Here is a 20,136-nt window from a genome sequence, read left to right on the forward strand (position 1 = left end):
GGGGTGGTGGCGGTGTCTCTGAGGGCGCGGGCCCGCAGCGGTGTGGTGAGGCTGTCTAGGATGTGAAGGCACGGAAGAGGGCGGGTGGGTGCTTCTCAGCTGGCGTATCCTCCTGGTGGCATCCTCTGCCGTTTCGGAGGAAGAGGTAGAGAAGCAAGCCCGGGTGAGGGAAGCGCGGTCTTCTCTGTGCTGAGACTGACGTGAAGAAGCTTCCCTTAGGCGAGGTGTCTGCCTAGGGTTTGCTGGGAGGTGGATATATAAGCCACTATATATTAGTTAAATATTCTCTGTTAAACGTTTTGATTATTTAGCGAGTCGGTGCTAGATTTTGTCATATAGATCCAATTGAAACACTAGAACATTTTGCTTTTTAAAAAATAAATTCTTACATTTAAATGTAAACATTTGTCTTCTTCATAATGAAAGCAGCTTCCCCATGAAAGTCATGCTTTCAGTGTATTTTTAAAACTAAAAAGATTCGGGTTTTAAAAACTAAACATTATTTAGTAGTATTTAGTGCTGTGATGTATTCTTCGTAATAGTTTTGCAAAATAGTTCCTTTTTTGGCAGATCTTGTTCAAAATACCTTTGTTGTTTAACAAAAAGTTATGTTCAACTCTCTGTATTGATATGTGTCTTTGAAAAGTGTAACATTCAGTTTCTTTTTCTTCCAACTTGCAGATTAATAATTGTGGTCTTCAGCTGGTTATCCAGACCTCATCAATCACAGATAAAAGCAAACCAGTAATTATTACCTTTGCTTTAACAGTTATATTAACTAATGCAGTTGTATGGTACAGCCAGATTTGTATGTTTTCAGATAGGAATTGCTTTTTCAGTAGTAATATGTTGATTTTTAATATAATATTTGATGTATCTGATAGGTTTTTTTGTTTTTAAAAAAAACTCATTTCATCATATTAAAGATCCATAAAGTAAAACCATGGGGATATACCGTAGCCTGCTATAAACTTTGTGTGTGTGTGTGTGTGTGTGTGTGTATGTATGTAAATCATGTACGTGTGATTTCTTATTTTTCCATCTTTACCTCTCTTCCCCCTGTAATTGCAGTATTCCTTATAGGGTGAGACTTCTTTTCCTTTAGTCAGCTGCAAATGAATGTACCAGTAACTGTCATGTTTCCATTTTGGTTTCCAACACTGAAACTTTTCAGTAGTAGTATCTTAATAGAATGAATACTCTTTTTTATTGGGGCAATTATTTATTTTTTAAAAGCATTTGCAGAGCTTCCTGAGAACTGTAGTTGTTGCTGAGGTTGTGTTTGTCTGTGTAAACACATTATTTGCATTTGAAAACTTTAAGTTTTGTCTTCAATGTTGTGTTACAGTTTGAATTCAGGATAAATAAAGAACACTCATCTTTCAGCAATAGATTTCTGCAGCATGATCTGGAAAAGAACTATTCAGAAAGGCAAGGTGATACTCAATTGTGTTTGATTTGTTTGTCTTTTGTATCTCCTCTCTTTAACTGAACAATAAAGAAATAACTGTATTATGATTAGAATATTTAGAGGTGACAGCTTGTCCTGACTACAGTAATTCTATATGATTACTGCTGCATCACATCCTGAAACTGCTATCCTTGTACTGCCTAGTGCAAGTGAATTTATTACTTTGATTACTTTGGTTTACTTTTTGCCCCTCATTCTATCCATAGAAGAGCATCCTTTCTTCTACCTACCTACAAAGCCGCAATCTATCAAGTGCCTTACATTCCTTCAGAAGCCACACAATTTTCTACTGGAACACTTTATTGGGTGTTTAACACTTTAATGTATTTCGACAAAACTAGTTTCTAATTTGAACTCTATTATCAAGAGAGAGTTTTCCTATTGTGATTGTATACTTTTGGCTTTGAAAAGCAAGATACTTGGTGGTATCACTGCTAACTGTGTTGAAGCCTGGAAGAGCCTTGAAACACAGCGCTTCTTGCCATACTGCTGCTGCATCCCTGTCATAAAAAAGTTGATTGTCTAGGATAGGAGATGAGTTGAATTATTATGGCAATTCTTTATTCGTTCTGGTAGAAAATAAAGGCCAACAGCTGTTCAAAATGGGTTGAATTCTAGGGATATTGTGCAGTTTACTGTGGGGTAGGTTTAAGTCTGCAGTTTGGTTTTGCTTCTCCCACAGGAGACCAAAGAGTATTAAGTCCATTAGTGCATAATAAGCAGATTTATCTTCCAGTACCATCCAGTCTGACAGAACTTTCTAGTTTGGAATTGAAGCAGAATGCAGGTTCTTTATCAGGATTTGGAAGTCACACACCTAGAAAATCCAGATCTTGACAAAGCAGCCACAGTGTTAGTTCGTGTGATTCATGTAACAGTGAAAATGTGTTTGGGTTTTTTTTTCTCCTGTTAGGGTGTCTTACTGAAAAGTTATGACCTGTAAGAGGTACTGCTTCTGGCAGAACATATGTCTAAATAGCCTACTGTTCCCTTCTGGTATTGAGAAGTTAATTGTCAGGAAACCACTAGAAATACTTTCCAAAGTATTATAGAGGCATTTAAATGTAGGCTTTTTATATACCTTTCTTTAACTAAAGGACAGTAATGGGGATCTTTCACATGTCTTTAGGAGAAGGACATTAGAAGAAAAAAGTCACTATACATTGTCTATGTTTTAGTCTGATTTTTTGAGTCTCTGGTCTTACATTTATTGGCTTAAAAACCTGAGGCACAACTAATTTAAGACTTTTGCAACAATGTTAATTGGTTTTTTTGGTCTCAATTTTTTTGTCTTCTGTTTTTTTTTCACTTAGGATACATAGAGAATGTTGGCTGTTAGACTGGTTTATTAGAGTAGCTAGTGATAAAATGTTAGAGTAGCACTGACAAGATTCTAATTTGACTGAGTAATTGTTTTACTTACATAGGTATCATTTCTAATGGCATATTTTAGACAACACTGAACTCTATAGTAGTAAAACAGTCTTTGTTTATTGAAGAATTAATATTTTTTCTTATTTGATTGATTTTATTTACTTGATGGAAGCTAAAAAAGGGCAAAGATGTAGAAGCTGAGCATATATTCTCGTGGTAGTATGCACACATGATGATTTTGCAGTTGGAGTTGATGATCTTAAAGGTCTTTTCCAACCTAAATAATTGTATGATTCTGTCACCTATTTTTGACCAACACGTTTCAATGGATCACTTTCCAAATAAAGCAAAGCTCACAGAACACATTTGTTGGTTTATTTTGCAGATATTTTCAGTCATTCTCCATCTTCCCCCTTAAATTAACAAAGTGGGTAAAGCTTTGAAAATGTTTTAAAGGGCTGCCTGGTTCTTCCTTGATAATGGAGTGAAATAGAATACCAGTCATTACTAGGCATTGCATACATTTATGTTTAAAAGATTTTGCACTTGTTTGTGGTTCAGTGGGACTGTTCCAGTGTTTTAGTGCTTTAGTTTCTAGTTCTGTCAACATCTACTTGATCTATGTCTTCAAATTCATCTCGGATTATATCTTTTTTAAGTTCAGATACTTAAATTGTGAAACAATTATACAATGTTACCTTAAAATATCATTGGGTAATGCTAATTAAAACAAAAGCATCTACAAAATACCTGCTTACAATAAATTGTTGACTTAATTGGAAAGAGGAGGTAAAGAGCTGTAGTTGTAAACCAACAATGGCAGGAAAGAAAACTGCTGAAGTACTGAATGGAGGCAAAATGCACTTTCATGTACTGTGTAACTCTTTACTTTCAGTAAGAAGGAAAATTCTACTTTTATTACCTGTAGTTAATCAAACTATTTTACAGAGAAGTATTTCAGATTTTCTCTTCATGATTTTCTGACAGATAACACACATTTTGGGAGCAGTTCATCAATAACATTTCCTGTATTGCAACGGACAGCTGAAGAAAAAATACTGAGCTCTGATAGACTTACCCTGGAAAGGTGCGAAGGTGGAGTATATGTATGGAGTACACATGCCATAGCCTGTCTGGTGGTTGAGAGTGATGAGTATCCTGGTAATGCCTGTATTTAGTAGTGTGAGTGGTAGGTTTGGTTTTGTTGGTTTTGTGTGTGTGTGTTTTTGAGAGAAGACCTGTCCCATAGAGAGACTCTGGATGAGTGTCCTTGTACATCCATGCAGTAGTCGTTTAAGGCAGTTAGGCCTTTTTATTTTAAACTGTGGAGCTAGCTTAATAGTCAAATGCAAGGTCATCTAAATAATCTGTAGAAAGAACTAATGGAGACATACCCTGTAATCTGATGCATTGACTGGAGAATAGTGTGGCGACCAGGACACAAAAAAGGTTTTATCTGGAAGACATTTATTTGTGGTTTTTTTTTTTTTAATGGGTTAAGGTTCATGTAGTCCAGAAAGTTTTTTCAGGTCAGTAGGGCTCCTTCTGGAATAATTCTGAAATAATAATAACCATTTTCAGCATAATTTCCTATATCTTATGTTTCACACTTACACTTATTATTTCATATGTTTATATTTTAAATTTAACGTTCTATAAACGCATAAATTGCGTAGACATAAAGCGCTTTGAATTGTGATCTAAACAGGCTGCTTATGTATGGTGGTATGATGAAAAAATGGCAGACTGTTGAAATGTTTATGTGGTCGTAACATGAAACTTTCATGTAGTTTCTATATAACAGGCAAATCTCTGATCAAGAGGACAGTCCTTCAGAGAATTCTGGAAGCACTTCTGGTATATTTTGTTGGTTTTTCTTATAGTAAGGAGTTACTGCATTATTGACAGAGTTTAATTAGCAAATTTAGTGTTACCTAAATCGAGTTAATGTACTTTCAGAGTGAGCGAGTAGAAGGTGGATTACCAGTTGGTTACTTGTATGTGTATTTTGTTTTCTCTTTCTTCTTCCAGACAAAAACTGACAGTGTGCCCAATTATTGATGGGGAAGATCATCTTCGCCTTTTGAATTTCCAACATAACTTTATAACCCGGATCCAAAATATTTCTAATCTGCAGCATCTTGTTTTCTTAGATTTATATGATAATCAGATAGAGGAAATAAGTGGGCTTTCAACTCTTAGATCCCTAAGAGTCCTTTTGCTGGGAAAGAACAGGTAACAAAAACTAAAGTAACCTAAAGCACCTTCCTTCTTTATGGTGTATCAGCTGTTGTCTGTCATTGTTTCTGTTACTTACAGAATTTTCAGATTGTGATGTTGGCTGAGTGTTAGGAATCCCACTGAGGAAGCACATGGTTTTTGCTTGGGATGCTCTTCAGAGACTTCTTTTTATGCAAATTTTAGCAACAGTTTGGAAGTATTTTATGTGCTTCCATCTCATCTTCTGTTCTGATTGACTATTAAACGTGTTCATATATTTGTGTGTCAGGTGGAACCTCTGTTCACACTGTTAAGTATTCACTGAGTCTATAACCTATGAAATATTTCTACCTCATGTATTTAGCTGGGAGAAAGTCAGATGCATTGCGGATTTTGTTGCTTATTTATAGATTCTGTTGTGTTAGGAGATACAGCTTGCTAGTTGTATTACTTTATAAAAATGCAGTTAAAATTCTGTAGCTGTTAATTCTAATAATTTAATAGAAGTGTTTCTGGAATTGTTCACATCTAAGGCTTGTGCTCTAGTTTTGTTCAGTTCCTTTATTTTCTTTACATTCAGGAAGAGCTGATAAAGAAACTTCAGTTATGTGCAGGTTACCAAGAACGTATCTTCTAATCCAGCCTGTATTCAGAACTGTCAACTTTCAATAGGGCAGTATGTTGCTAGAGCTTATAGCTTTTATATTAAAAACCTCATGTGTAGAAATTTATTTTGTTTATAGCAAAATATTGGGGCGTGGGCACAATAATTCTAAGATGCTTTAAGGAATTATTTTCCGAATTGTAACTACCTTGTGTACTGTATAGTTTTTTTTATACTTTATAGTATACTTTGGAGGTAGTTAGGACAAGACATACTAATAAATTATTACAAGTCACACACAAGTGTTACCAGCTTCTTTTCAGCTTGATCTATATGTGATCTTTGATTATTCTTGAAGCAAATGCAGAATACATAAAATGGTTAATATCATTAGCCAGTAGATGATGCTGTTGTACTCAATAACCTAGCTTTGGAATCTGAGAAAATAAGACGGGACAGAAGTTTTAAGACACTGAAGTCGTACAGGGGGGAAAGAAATACTGCCACATCTGGAGATCTCTATAGTCTAGAAAGAGCCAGTGGCTTTCAGGTTGCTTTTTGTGTTTTTGTTGTTGTTTTTTTTGTTTTTACTTCTGTGTTCTTGTAAGAAACTCTTAAAAGCCTGTGTCACTATAGACAATTCCAGACTGGTTTAAAAAAAGACTTTGCTAGTAATAGCTGAGGGGTTTATTGTTGTTTAGGTGTCTGAATAGGTTGTTTGTTGACTTTGTTTTCTAGTGGAGCAAGTATTCATTCCTTCCCTTTTCATTTTCATAGAAGAGCTACATACATGCTGCTGCTGCATTATTTACAGTCCAAAAGGAAAATGATAGTCCAAGGCATACCCATTTATTCATTTTTTTAACATGGTTCAGAACTTTGTTATTCCTCTGTTACTCTTGGTAGGCAGGAGCAGATGGCTAAGTTTTGTACTAGCTGAAAAATGAAAGATGCTACTTGTCCAATTAAAAAAAATTGTCTTAATTGAAATCAGTATCAATAAAGAAGATCTCAAATCTGGAAAACCTAAAAAATCTTGATGTTTTAGATCTTCATGGAAACCAGGTACATTACAATAACTTGATTATTATGTCGACATCATGCATTTCTTGTGTCTTTACCAAACTATTGCTTTTTGAAAGAGAACTGGTAGCAAATTTTGCAACCCTTTAGGTCACCGAATTTAGTGTAAGGTGGTATGATGTTATTTTGAATCTTGGTTTAAAGTTTCTTTTACTTTCAGCAGTGTACTTCTGGGAAGTGACAGTGATTCCAATGCCGAGTCAAGTGAGCACTCACACCTACAAAATTGTAATCTAGCATAAGTAGTTGTGGTGTAGTTGAAGTAGCAGTCTTAGAAGTCATAAAAGAATTTCAAGTCCTATTGATTGTTGTATTGTTTCTGTTATTGGTCATCTTGCAAAATGAGTTCCCATACATATCTGTGGAAGACTCAAATTTGTACAGTAGAATGGTTCCAAGCTCTTGATTGATTTATGCTTCTGAGTGGATTTAAGTTACTTAATGTCTACTCAGTTTCCCCAGTTTGAGACTAAACAGTCATTTCTGTATCAAGTGCTACATCAAGTTTTAGCTGTATAAGAGGAAGACTTTTGTTTATTGGGTATGTCAGAAGCAGCATGGAGTATTAAGGACAAGCTGGATATAGTATTGTTTTGTAAAATGCATTTAAAACACGTGATACAAAATTGTTCCGTAATTGAGCTGACTTCTCTGATATCATTAAATAAAACACATAAAATTCAGTGTAGCAGGTTATAGCAAAATCAGCGTCTTTAAGGTCTTTGACTTACGTATTTGCAAAAGCAACTAAATTGGTTAATAATAATCCTTTATTATTAAGATAAAATAGTTATAGATACAATTTCATTTTAGTAAAAGTATTATTTGAATCCTCTGAAAAGAGGTGATAATTGCTTGTTATCTAATCAACACCAAATAGTACCTACTAAAAGCTGGTATATTTTCATGTGTGTATGGGTAATTAAACAGAATCTGGTAGAGTTTATCTTAAAACTTAGCAAAGTGATGTAGAGTATCTCTAGACATTGGTGATGAAATAATTATCTTTGTGATAGCAGTAAAATGCCAGGATTAATACTCCACATTGTGGCATGCTGTAATGCTAGATAAGCAGACATCTGCAGGGGTCTGTGATCTTCTTGCTAACCATCTGCATTTGGCTTTGCTTTTTTAAGTCTTTGTCTAAATACCTTGATGTAAATGGTGATATCTTCTGTTCTTTTTGCTGTAATATTTTGTATCCTAGTAATTTTTATTTTCTACGTATAATAGACATAAATGGAAGATGCATAATAGTTTAATTAGCAGTTTATCAAAAGCTTGCAGAATCAAAAGTTGGTTTAAGATGTTACTTAATTTTTGTTTTGCTGTCTACTTTTGTGTGCTTTTCAATGGAAGAATTCCTGAAATACTTTTTGTAGCAGCATATTCAAGTCATATGTTGTAGACTTACAGATATATACGTGTGTGTGTGTGTACATACATGTGTATATATACGAAAATTACCGACAGCCTTTTGTTCTCAAACTGCTATTTAACAGCTTACCTCTTCTCCCATTCCAGGAACTGCTAGTCTCTTTCTGGAAATGGCTGTGACCAGATTTGTACTGGTCTAAAGCATCAAAGTTCTTCATCACTGGGCAGGTTGCTTGTCTGCAACTAATTACTGTTGGCAGCTGTGAGGAGGAATAGCATGCCTGAATACAGAGTGTTGAAGAGAGCTTAGAGTGGTCCAGCAGATTGTGATCTGAAGTCTTTTCTGCAGGAAAACCTGCTGCCACCTTTCTGCCATGTAGCATGGGTTTCAGTAACAAGAAGATAAGAATATCCCCCTGGGTACCGACAATACATCATCTTCTCCATGATACATTGCTGTATGCAAGTCCTGCATAAATGTCTGGATAGATGCTGGAGGACAGATCCCAGGCTACTGTGAGAAATAAATATCTGGATGGGGATTTTTGAGTGGATAACTGAGAAATACAAAGAGCAGAAAATGAACCCAGATAATTAATGGCAATAAAGGCAATAATTAATGCCTTTCTAAAACACAGTTGCATTCTGAGAAGTCAAAAATAAAATTAAGGGACACTAGCTATTACTAGTCTTTTGATTTTATTTTTTTTTTCAGTATCACCTGAACTGTTAATAGAAGGTTTTAAGTACAAAACCAAACCTTAGGCAGCTGCCTGTTTACTGTAGTTTGGTCACTTTGTTTGATCCCTCCATTTTATAATCACAGAAAGCCCTGATTTGCTGAAAAACTGCTGGAGACTGTCAGAACGTGCTGTGTATCTGAACTAAGGATGCTGCTGTGCTTTTTCAGAACTTTTGAGTATGTCTTACTGATTGCAGCAATTACCTGCTTGTAAAACTCTCTTACAAGTTCTGATTTCAGAATAATTGCTTTCTTCTCCAGAGGGTTGTGGCTGCTCCTTGACCCTGACTCACAGCAGGTTCCCATCCTCGTGACCTGCTGGAAAGTCTGATTGTGGAGCTCCTGTAGGTAGAGCTGTGAATGCTGCTATTGGCTTTTTAAGGGGAATGAAGAGAAATTGGTGGAGAGTTCTGTGATGACAGGGAGATACGATGCTGCATATTCTTGTAGCACAGGTACCGGGAGATTCAGATGTGGCTTGAGTGCCTTTGCAGAAACATTAAAGATCAAACATGCACAAAATTTCCCCATCTGGCATACCATGATATCATCAGTGTCATCTTAGTTTTATGGTGTCTTTGAGAGTGCTGCTACAGAACAGTACAGCTGAAATAACCTAATTTCTGATGGTAAGGAAGAAAGTGTTGACTGATTTTACTGCAGTATGACTAGAAAGATGTCAGTGAAGTGAGTGCTAGTACTTAATCTCTAGCAGACTGTATTAAGTTGGTTGGTTATGTATACTTTTTAAAAATGTATGTTCTATGTCTATCTATTTTATATCTATATAAAATACAGTATGTGTGTTTATAATTATGCCTCTTTCACAGATTACTAAAATAGAAAGCATCGGTCATTTGAGTGAACTGAGAGTGTTAAACCTTGCCAGAAACCTACTAACGACTGTAGAAAACCTTAATGGATTGGATTCACTCACAGAGCTCAACCTTTGTCATAATCAAGTCTCTGCTATAGTAAGGAACAAGATTTTTGTCTTTTTATCTTTCCTTTATTATTTGTTTTTAACTGTAACTTGTCTAAACCATATCAGCATTCAAGATTTAGGAAATCTTGTGTTTTCCTTTATTGTGTTGCTTATCTTGTTCTGCTGCAATACTTAATCTTAAAAGATAAGGGTGAAACAAACATCACTTTATTTTTGGTATTATTTTGTTTAAATGTGATTACTTGTAGTGATTCAAATCTTGATGGCTCATGGTGGTTCTCAGGGGTAAGGAGGGAGGGAGGCAGGGGAAGATTCTGAAGGACCTTTGTGGTTCTAACATAAAAATTTAGAGACTTTTCCTCCCCACAAGTGCATTTCCTAGAAACTCTTAATTTCTGTAGCCCAGCTAAGCAGTCAGACTGTTTTCAACTTACCTCCTTATGAATATTTGTGAGGCAAATGCAGAGAAAATAGGTTTTTATCTTAAAAGCAGAATTTCTCTATTGAAGCGTTAACCTAGCATTGTAAGTCTTTGTTCTAAGAAACAAAGCTTTTCTCTTTGCAATTTATGAATATGAAATTATGAACGAACACTTTTAAAAATGATACAGTAAGTCTACTTAAACACCTGTATTTTTCTGCCCCTCGTAATTTCTTTAGTTCTTGGTCTATTGCTGCTGAGCCTTTCCTTTCTCAACTTTCTACATAGCTCCTTGCTATGTATGAATTGTTTTTACACTTCAAAAGTAAGGAATTTCAGCTCATTGCAAATTCTGTTACTGTACCTTCCGCGTGTTGAGGGAGAGGGTTTAGATTTTTCTTTAAGATGAGGTTTAGGCTTTCTTATGGTTGACTGGGGGGGGTGTGTGTCATGTTAATCATGATATAATTATGATTTATCACTTAGCTGCAACATTTTTCACTCTAAGTTCTTTCAAATACTTTAGTATCTGTGTTTCAGTTTCTGGACAGTGTTGGTCTCTATGACAACACTATCATTATGAATCAAGCTTTTTAAACTTGCTTATTTTGTTAAATGAAATAATCTAACATCAATTTTAAAAACTTTGCCCTCCCAAAATCATGAAATAAAATCAATATAATTTTAACTTTGTCTTGTAGTACACTTCTTTGCGAATCTTCTTCATTTTTCACCTTCTCCCCCACACACCTGCTGTAAGGTTATTATTTTTGTGTAGGAAAGATGATACTCTCATTTGTCAGACAAAATGGGGTTACATATTGAACTCCATACCAATTGTACTTTACGATATTGAATAATTCAAGTTATCTAACTAGGTTATTACATGTTTAATTGCTCATACGAACTATAATCTCTTACAATCCACTGGCCTTAGATTAACAATTTTGGGACCATTTTTTGTCTTTGAGTTATTCATTAGAGACCGTAAATCCTTGAGTCACAAGTAGTTGTTTTTTTTAAGAATAATTTGTGTTTTGTGCGAAGCTGTAGGATTTTAAAAGGCAGTCCTGTGTTTTGGTTTATAGCGAAATTGTATCATATGGAAGTGTCTTGAAGAAATCTGACTGTTCTGAAGAACAGCAAACATACAGATGAAGTTCTTACGAAGGGTCTAGTATGGCATTAGAAGCATGAACCTATGTAACCATGAATTACGTAACCATGAATTATGGAATGTCCAGTTGTGAGTTAGGATCTACTGTTAGCAAGATGAGCTGTATTTTGGTTGAAAGATGGACCTACTTGATTGCTTTGTGGTATTAAAAGTTTAGAACTTTAGTTTTTGTCATCTGTGCCTTGACGTTTGATCAAGATGTTCACCCTCTTTTCATAGAACTGCTGCCCTGTATGTCCTCTGCCCTGTATGACTTTGTATCAGAACTGAAGTAGCTGGGGTACTTTTTTTTTTCCTCTCCCCTATCCTGCCTTTTTTTTAAACACTTAAGGTGTTTGCTATCATGCCTGTGTGACTTAAAATATATTTTACAGGACAGCAACATGTCATGCTTATTATTGTCTTCCAGGGGAAATTAGTTTTGTATTCTCCAATGCAAAATTCTTTGATTAATTAAAATCCTTGCTGCTTAAGAATTACTGTGCACAACCCTATAATGCCTGCCTTCATGTTTATATCCTTCTGTATCACGTGCACCCACCCCTTTAAGCATCAGGGACAGAGGGAATGTTCAGATGTCATTCTGTTGTGAACTCAGTCTTTTCCATGGTATGATCTGGAGGATGGAGAACAGCTCTGAACCACGAGTTTTGCAACTGCAGACCTGAGCTAAAAAGCCCTGCTTGTTGTATACAGAGTTATGGCTCTTGCCTACGCTTCTTAGCTTACATTCAGTGTTTCATTACTAGCAGCTACACAGTTTGTTTAGAGCTGCCTTGCGTTCACCTGTTTGGGTGAAGTGAACTGTTTCTGTTTTTGGAATGCTATGTAGACATGTCACAGATTGGATGGAGAGAAGAAGGGCTGTGGATTTGGTTTGTGGCTAAAATCAAGGTAGTGAGCCCTGTGACACTGCCGTGCTGTAACATGGTTGTGTCCGCTGGTTGCAAGTTGTAGTATTCTCCTTGTTAGGATGAGGTGATAAATAACAGATGTATAACTGAGTGGTTAGGTATGCAGTTTGAATGGTCTATGAATCAATGCAGACTGTGCTGCTTTGCTATTATGCATTTATGTTTTATATATGAGTTTGATCTTACTTGCTGTGTTTCATCTTATCAATATTAGTTATTTGCTGTTTAGAGGTTTTCTGCAAAGATCTTTAGTGGCATATATTATATGCACAGTTTTTCGTTCTGGAAACTCATTCCTTCTTAAAAATTTTAATTGTGAAAGTGACAGCATCCTTCAGATCACTCTCTAGCAGAAGAGTCTCTGCTGTGTGGTAGTGCTAATTGCACTGCTGTATTGCACTTCAAAAACCTTATTTTCAGCATGGTCACCTTTTTTTTTAGTGTGTTTATCCTGAGGCTTAAATGCTGAGACAACACCTTGGCTCATTTCCCAAAAGCCTGTTCAGAAACCAGCAGCAGCCTTATCCTCTTTTCTTTAACATCATTTGCTTTGCGAGTGATGCAGCTTGTTCTGCAGAGTAGATATCTGCACTGAAACACTCCCTTGCAGTCTGCACTAGGGAGAAATGGAGCTGCATGTTCAAGAGAAATCAATGTTGCAGCAAGGTTATGGCATATAGAAATGAAAGTGTTTCATTACGCAAAGTAGATTGGTTCAACAGCTACTTTCAGCTACTGAATTTATGCCTCTATCTTTCCTTCTAGAAAGATGTGGATACTTTGCCCCGTCTCCAGCGTCTCTTCCTCAGCTTCAACAATATATCTAGGTAAGGGAAACAGCAGATTGCTTCCTATTGGTAATTCAAAGTATCCTATTTGAGCTGTATTTAATTAAAATTTAAATTCAGACACTATGGATGCAGGTACTTCTTTCTTTTTTCTCCTAACATATCAGCATAATCAAGTTATTGTGTATTTTCTACTTTAAACATAAAAATTCTTGTAACCTTGTGCATTTAAATGGAGTTGTACTATGAGTATTGAACCAAGAAACTTATATTTTTAATGTAAAAATTATCATACTGTTTATAATTAGCAACATTAAAAAGACATTGTTTTACTGTCACCTATATATTTTTAAAGCAGCATTACACAAGGTACCTGTGTTTAACATACAGTCACTATATTTGTGTAGTTACACAAACTGCTGAGTCAGATTCTGCTTATGATGATGAGATTTTCATGCTTGTGTTTTACTTGTCCATATATTAATAATGTCTAAAGGGTAAATTCACTATTATTTCTGTTTCAAGCCAGATAGCAGAACCAGAATAGCTCAACTTTCAAAGCAGGGCTTCTATAGTTACAAGTAACTAAGTGCTTTTTTCTATAGATAGAAATGTTTGTCTTCTGTGCTTGTTCTTATAAATGCTAACTCCAGAAATGCACGAATACTAGTGCCAATATAAAAAAAATAAATCTGCATTATCTTCAGTTTGGTATGTATTCTTTTAATCCTGTAATCACCACCAGCCTTCTTTTCTTGGAATAGAGTAATTTATTGTGGGATAGGGAAAAGATGCTTCATGTTCTGATTACTGGCAGTACTGTGCTGTTCTTGTGTTATCTGCATTCTCTGTGAATGTTACGCTTCGTATGCGCTTTTATTGTAATCGCTGCTTGGACACTGTAAGTTGACCTGCAATATGCTTTTTGCAGACAGCTCCAACCTACTTCTCTGTTCCGTAGGCTCTTAAAGTTCCAGTGCACTAGATTTCCTTAAATACTCATGTGTGTTAAGCATTTTAAAAAAATCAGAGGTGAACTGCAGGAATCTTTAATATGTTCTTCACTTAATCTGATAGTCTTCTTATTTTACATTTTAAGTTGGCATAATAAAGAGATGGGGTTGGCATTTTGCTTCTCTTGAACAGTTTACAGAATTGAAACACGCCTTTTGTTTCTGTTTTTTTTAAAAAATGTCTTAGCTTGGCAAGAGCAATGAGGGGACTGCAGTAGCTGGCTCCCTTGTCATCAGGAGCATCACTGCAGTCAGTGGAATTTCTGTTGTCGTCTTATATACTTGGTATATTTATGTAGCTTTCTGACTCCTTTCTTATGTTGTTTTATACAAATTAATGTTATTTTTACAGTGTTCAAAGAAGGAGAATGTTTCAGTTTTTCTGTGAGACCTTTTTAAAGCAGATTTATTGAACTTTATGTAATCAGTAGCTTGCTTCTTGGTACTTTATCGTGATTTTTGTCACTTATTCATTGGGGCTTCAGTTAAGCTACTGATAGATCTAGTCTTAGTTTTCATGTAAGGTAGAAATACTTAGAACGTTCATAGAAATATATGATTTGGTTTTAAATTGTAGATGGAATAGGTATAAGTAAAATCCTAATGTCAGACAAAAGACATTGCTCTTCTATACATTTTGTATACATATGTGGATGGATCAGTTTAACTCTTTATTTACCTGTCATTATTTTAGAACAAACAAATGAAAAATTACTTCTGTTGATTGCATTTAGCTTGGGTTTCTGCAATAAAAACCTTCTATTGCATATAGCAGCTTTGAAGGCTAAAAAACACCATTAACTCCTGATTGATTTGTGTAGTAGATATGTTTTCTAACAGGAAAATTGTTTAATGTAAAAGTATACTCTTGAACATCTGTGTTCTCATACTTGGCTTGTCACTGTTTGACTAACTGAAGAAGTTATATGCAACCATACTCCTAGTGAATTGCTGTGCTACATCTGAACATTCCTACAACACTTTTAAATGATTTTGTGTGTTCATACAAGTCACTTACATGGGTTTACTATGTGCCAATTTTCAAAATTATTTTTCCTAAAAACAGCTGATTATACAACTGACTCTTCTTATAGGCTTGGGGACGAGTGGCTGGAGCTGCCAGGCAGAAAAGGACCTGGGGGTGTTGGTGGCCAGCAGGATGACCATGAGCCAGCACTGTGCCCTTGTGGCCAAGAAGGCCAATGGCATCCTGGGGTGGATCAGAAGGGGTGGTTGTAGGTCAGAGAGGTTCTCCTTCCCTTCTACTCTGCCCTGGTGAGACCACATCTGCAATATTGTGTCCAGTTCTGGGCCCTCAGTTCAAGAAGGACAGGAACTGCTTGAAAGAGTCCAGTGCAGGGCCACAAAGATGATGGAGGGAGTGGAGCATCTCCCTTATGAGGAGCAGCTGAGGGAGCTGGGTCTCTTTATCTTGGAGAAGAGGAGACTGAGGGGTGACCTCATTAATGTTTATAAATTTGTAAAGGGCGAGTGTCAGGAGGAAGGAGCCAGGCTCTGCTCAGTGATGTCCAATGACAGGACAAGGGGCCATGGGAGCAAGCTGGAGCATAGGAGGTTCTATTTAAACTTAAGAAAAAACTTTTTCCCTGTGAGGGTGCCAGAGCATGGCCCAGGCTGCCCAGAGAGGTTGTGGAGTCTCCTTCTCTGCAGACATTCAAAACGTGCCTGGCCGTGTTCCTGTGTGACCTGTTCTGGTGATCCTGCTGTGGCAGGGGGTGGACTGGATGAGCTTTGGAGGTCCCTTGCAACTCCTAATATTCTGTGATTCTTTTAAACAATCAAATTGATATTTGGATATTCTAATTTATTTATCTGTAGGTACACAGAGAAAATCTGTAAATGGAAACAAACAATAAAGCATATTGCCATAACCTGGATATACTTATGCTACAGATTCATTAAAGTATTTTATTAATGATCATTAAAAGAAGTTTTGGAAAGTTGTGCTGCTTGCTATTTTTGTATGTCTGCAAAAATCCTTGAATCTTAAATAGATCCATGGTGGCATATGTTGAATTAATATTTCACTAAAAGATTCAGGACTGCCTTCTAAAAATAGTCACTACTTAAGGCAGAATAATCTGTTTAATCACTATCGTTCTTTTTCCCTTGTGCTTCAGAGGAGGCCTCTGAATGCTGCTGTTTCTCTGTAGGGCTGTTAGTAAAAAAGGATGTACTGACAAGGTAATATAAGCTAAAACCTAACACTGTAGAAGTTGCTGATCTGAAAAAGTCCTACTTCTGACTTTAGCCTCAAAAAATGTAGCAGTTACAAACTGAAAGCATTCATACCTGATGGCTGAAGGTAATATTTATCTAGAACTTCTTACAAAGAAGGCGGAAAAAACATCCTATTTTCAATTTGTTGTGTGGTACTGGGATTAGATTACAGAAACTTTTCTTCAGCAAAGATATGCCACTGAGATTCAGAACGATGTTTATTGTTCATATTTTAAAGTGTGAAACCAAGGAAGAGGATTTTTTAAGCCTGGGAACAACATGCATGTGTCCAGGTCAGCGCTATGCTGGCTTTTTCATTTAGTAAGGCATGTTGCCTAGCCATATGGAAAACCTTGGATACAAGCTCCAAGGACATGAAATTGTTTTTCTTCATTTGGTTGCTGAATTGGAAACCTAACAGAATTAATGTCTTAGCCTAATAAAAACAAGAAGATATCTTTTTTTATTTAACAGAATGAAAATTTGTAAACATATTGTTACATACTTGAACAACAGCAGTACAAGGGGAATGAAAGATTGACTGTGGTAACATGTTTTTGTCCATAGTTTAGTGGTTAAGAAACCTGATGGAAAAACCCAAATTCTCTCCTTTGAATGTTTTTTTCTTTTTTGAACATACAGTTCCCTCTTGGGTCTTCTGTCAAACTACAGCGAGAGTACAGTGCCTTATTTCTCCAGAACTCTTTCTCTTTATGGAAAAGCTAATTGATGCAAAGGTATAGAGAAAGAACCACTGTCTTCCTAAGTATGTAGTCTGTAACAGAGAACAAGTGTTCCTGCATCCTATTCTTGTTTAATAGATGTATGCATGTGAATGTGTATCACTGGTGGAGCTTACACCCCTCAGGAATACTGTGCTGCTTAGTAGTTTTTGCATTCTCATATGAGGCAGGAGGTGGGTTTGCATCCCTTCTGGCAGAGAAGATAATTGGTTTTACGCCAATGTAAAACTGGTCTAATCTGAAAAGATTTCCAGAAAGCACTTTTTGATAACTTAGCCCAAATTCAAAACTTGTTTCTGTGTTGTTCAAGCTGCCACTTTATCAAAGAGAAATTCATCCAGGAAGAAAGAAGGACAGGGAAGTAGAGGTGGTTGCTGTAGTTTGGTGGTACTCCTGCAGGAGAGGATCTTTTGGAAAGAGAAGCAGACATTCCACTTAAGAAGATGGACTGAGGCAGTCTGAAACACCATCATCCACAGCTGCTTTGTATTTCATGAGCAGGTTAAAGGCTCCTTTGTGGTGAGCAGAGGATAGAGAGAGCATTGAGATGTGGCCTCTGATTCCTGTCGGGTGGTCACTGTGTGGCTGTGCCATAGCAGTCTGTGTGCTGGGAAGCAGACAGAGGCTTGGTTGTGAAGTATGCAGTCTGTTTGGGAAGTGTATTACGTTAAAGTTTTGCTTGGCTTAGGGTTGGGGTGCCAGTGTGACAAGCACAGTGTAGTAAGTTCTCTACATCGAATTTCTAAAGCTCTGTTTTTCAGGTGTGTGTACAAGATATGAAAACATAGCAATTTTGTACTTTCTGCTCTTTTGGTCTAAAATTGAGCTTGCTAGTAAGGCAACTAAAAGCAGCATAAAGCAAACACGTCTGTTTTAGCTCCAGAAAAAATGTCCTGGTATGCTGAAGCAATGAGAATTTCAAAGCATGGCAGTATGTGTTACCTGGAAGGTCTTGAAAACATGAGCAGTTCTTAACTCTTCTGTCATTTCCTAGAGAGATTGGTTTTACTAAAAATCTGTAAATTGTGTGTAATGGCAGAAGTACTGTTTGGCTAAGTGTTTAGTGGGAAGTGTGTGGAGTAAATATATTTAATGCTTTCAATAAATATATTTACAATATTTAAAACTAATTTTGTAGACTAAAATTTTTCGTGTCCTATTTGACAGGCAAAATCTCTTCTAACCTAATGGGAATTCAGTTATTTTTTCTCATTCTAACATGTTTGCTTTACTAACTCCTTTGCAATTTGGGAAGATTATCTTTTATTTTCAGAACATGCTGAACCTGGATTTTAAGTAATATGGCAGCCTGATCTTCCAAAAATGTAGTTAGGCAAGCTGTTTTATGGGAAAGTAACTGGATCACAAAAAGAAACAGAAAACGATAATCAAACTCATTGTTTTAACCATGTGTACAAAACATCCAATTCTTCTGAAAGGCTGAGCACCTTCACTGCTTTCATTGGAATGTGTACGTATCTCATTTTCCATCAGTTGTTGTTTTAATACAGTAAGGAGAAAGGTAGTAGTATCTGCTGCATCCATTGGGTATATTGTGTAGAAGTTACTTGTGTGCCCTACTACTTATGTTGGGTTTTTTGAGATTTGTATTGGACAATTTATTTTCTTTATTCTTTCTAGCATATATTGGTAGCCAGGCCTTTCTTCTGCTGGCTGAGACTCATTGCCATTTGGTGATGTTATTTTTATATTTTATCCGTATTTCTTTTTGTTGTCGTTGCAGAAATGGTTTTATCTAATACCTAAATATTTTTCAGGGCTATCTCATTTTATAATCTGACTCTCTGGAAGATCTGAAGCCTTTTGCAGCTGAATGTTAGTCCTGAGGAGATTATTGTTTGCTTTTTTGATAGTTGAACAATACCAATGATAAACACAGTTGCCACTTTATTCAGTCTTCAGTATGAACGTCTGTACTGCACATGATTTCTGATCCTTAAGTTCAGGGCATACTTAGTTTGATATCCTTCCAAGCATTAGTGAAGGAAGACTTTTTTCTGCCACCAAGAGTGAGAAGAACTAGAACCGGTTGATGCAATCAATAAGGTTGTCAGAATATTTTGAAAAAAGGCAATAATTCTTTATTTCCCTTTCAGAAATAGCCTTTTATTTCAAGATGTCGTTCAGTATTTATCTAGTAAAGTGATCCTCTGTTTATATTTTTGTGATCATCATCGATACTTTTGTAATTTTTAGGGTTTTTTAACTTCATTGTCAAAAGTACCAAATAATTTCTTACTTTCCACTTAACTTCATAACACAGACCTGACTTTTGAAGGCCTAAGTACGTAAGGATGGGTGCACAGTTGTACATTTACATGCTGTAATAAATTTCTTAAAAGGTGTTGGGGAGTCATATTTATTTCTGTAACTGTTCAGCTTCTTTTGAAATCAACTTAAATAGTTCTCTGTTGTTTAAAAATACTGTTTATCTGAGTCAGTTGCTTTCTTTTCACATTCCATCTTCACTGAAGGAAATATGATACAGGGTGTATATCTCTAAATACAACCTACACAGGCCAGATATTTTTGTCAGGATACCAAATCAAATGCTTTCTGAAAAGCCAACTTGTTTGTGTTCATAGATTGAAATTGGAACCATCAATGTCTGGTTTGAAGATAATGCAATGCTTTTGTAATAGCTTTTCTTCCAATATTTAATGGTGTTGCAAACACCCTGGATCATTCTGTGGAGTTTGTGGTTGGCTCTTTTCTTGTATTTTCCATGGTTTTCATGCTGGCTTTAGCAAGTACACTTTGTATAATTATTTGGAATATGATTTGATATGTATCCTATTTTAGGGTTTTTTTTAGGTGGAACTATACTCCTGTGGTTAACAAGTTCTCCTTATTCTGCATCTCTTTATCTGTATGTGAAGAGACTAAAAAGTTTAACAGCAGCAGCCGTTGGTATTTCAAAGCACAATTTACTTTATAATACACAATATTGATGGGTGGTGTTTTCATTACTTATTATATAGTAATTATTATTATTAATTAT

At 36.0% G+C, this 20,136-nt stretch overlaps 1 protein-coding gene across 1 annotated transcript in view; it reads left to right on the forward strand.

The window, feature by feature from the left end:
* Positions 1–681: 681 nt before the first annotated feature.
* Positions 682–20,136, forward strand: part of LRRC49 (leucine rich repeat containing 49) — a gene marked incomplete at its 5' end in the record, with an annotated part of 43,531 nt that continues 24,076 nt past the window's right edge. Inside the window, 8 exon segments of the mRNA XM_010178968.1 lie at positions 682–744; positions 1,349–1,436; positions 2,154–2,342; positions 3,833–3,932; positions 4,877–5,080; positions 6,668–6,734; positions 9,702–9,845; positions 13,095–13,156. Of these exon segments, the coding sequence (XP_010177270.1) occupies positions 682–744; positions 1,349–1,436; positions 2,154–2,342; positions 3,833–3,932; positions 4,877–5,080; positions 6,668–6,734; positions 9,702–9,845; positions 13,095–13,156 (917 nt within the window).

Source organism: Mesitornis unicolor, unplaced genomic scaffold (assembly GCF_000695765.1).
Source record: "Mesitornis unicolor isolate BGI_N332 unplaced genomic scaffold, ASM69576v1 scaffold2552, whole genome shotgun sequence".
Lineage (NCBI taxonomy): Eukaryota > Metazoa > Chordata > Aves > Mesitornithiformes > Mesitornithidae > Mesitornis > Mesitornis unicolor.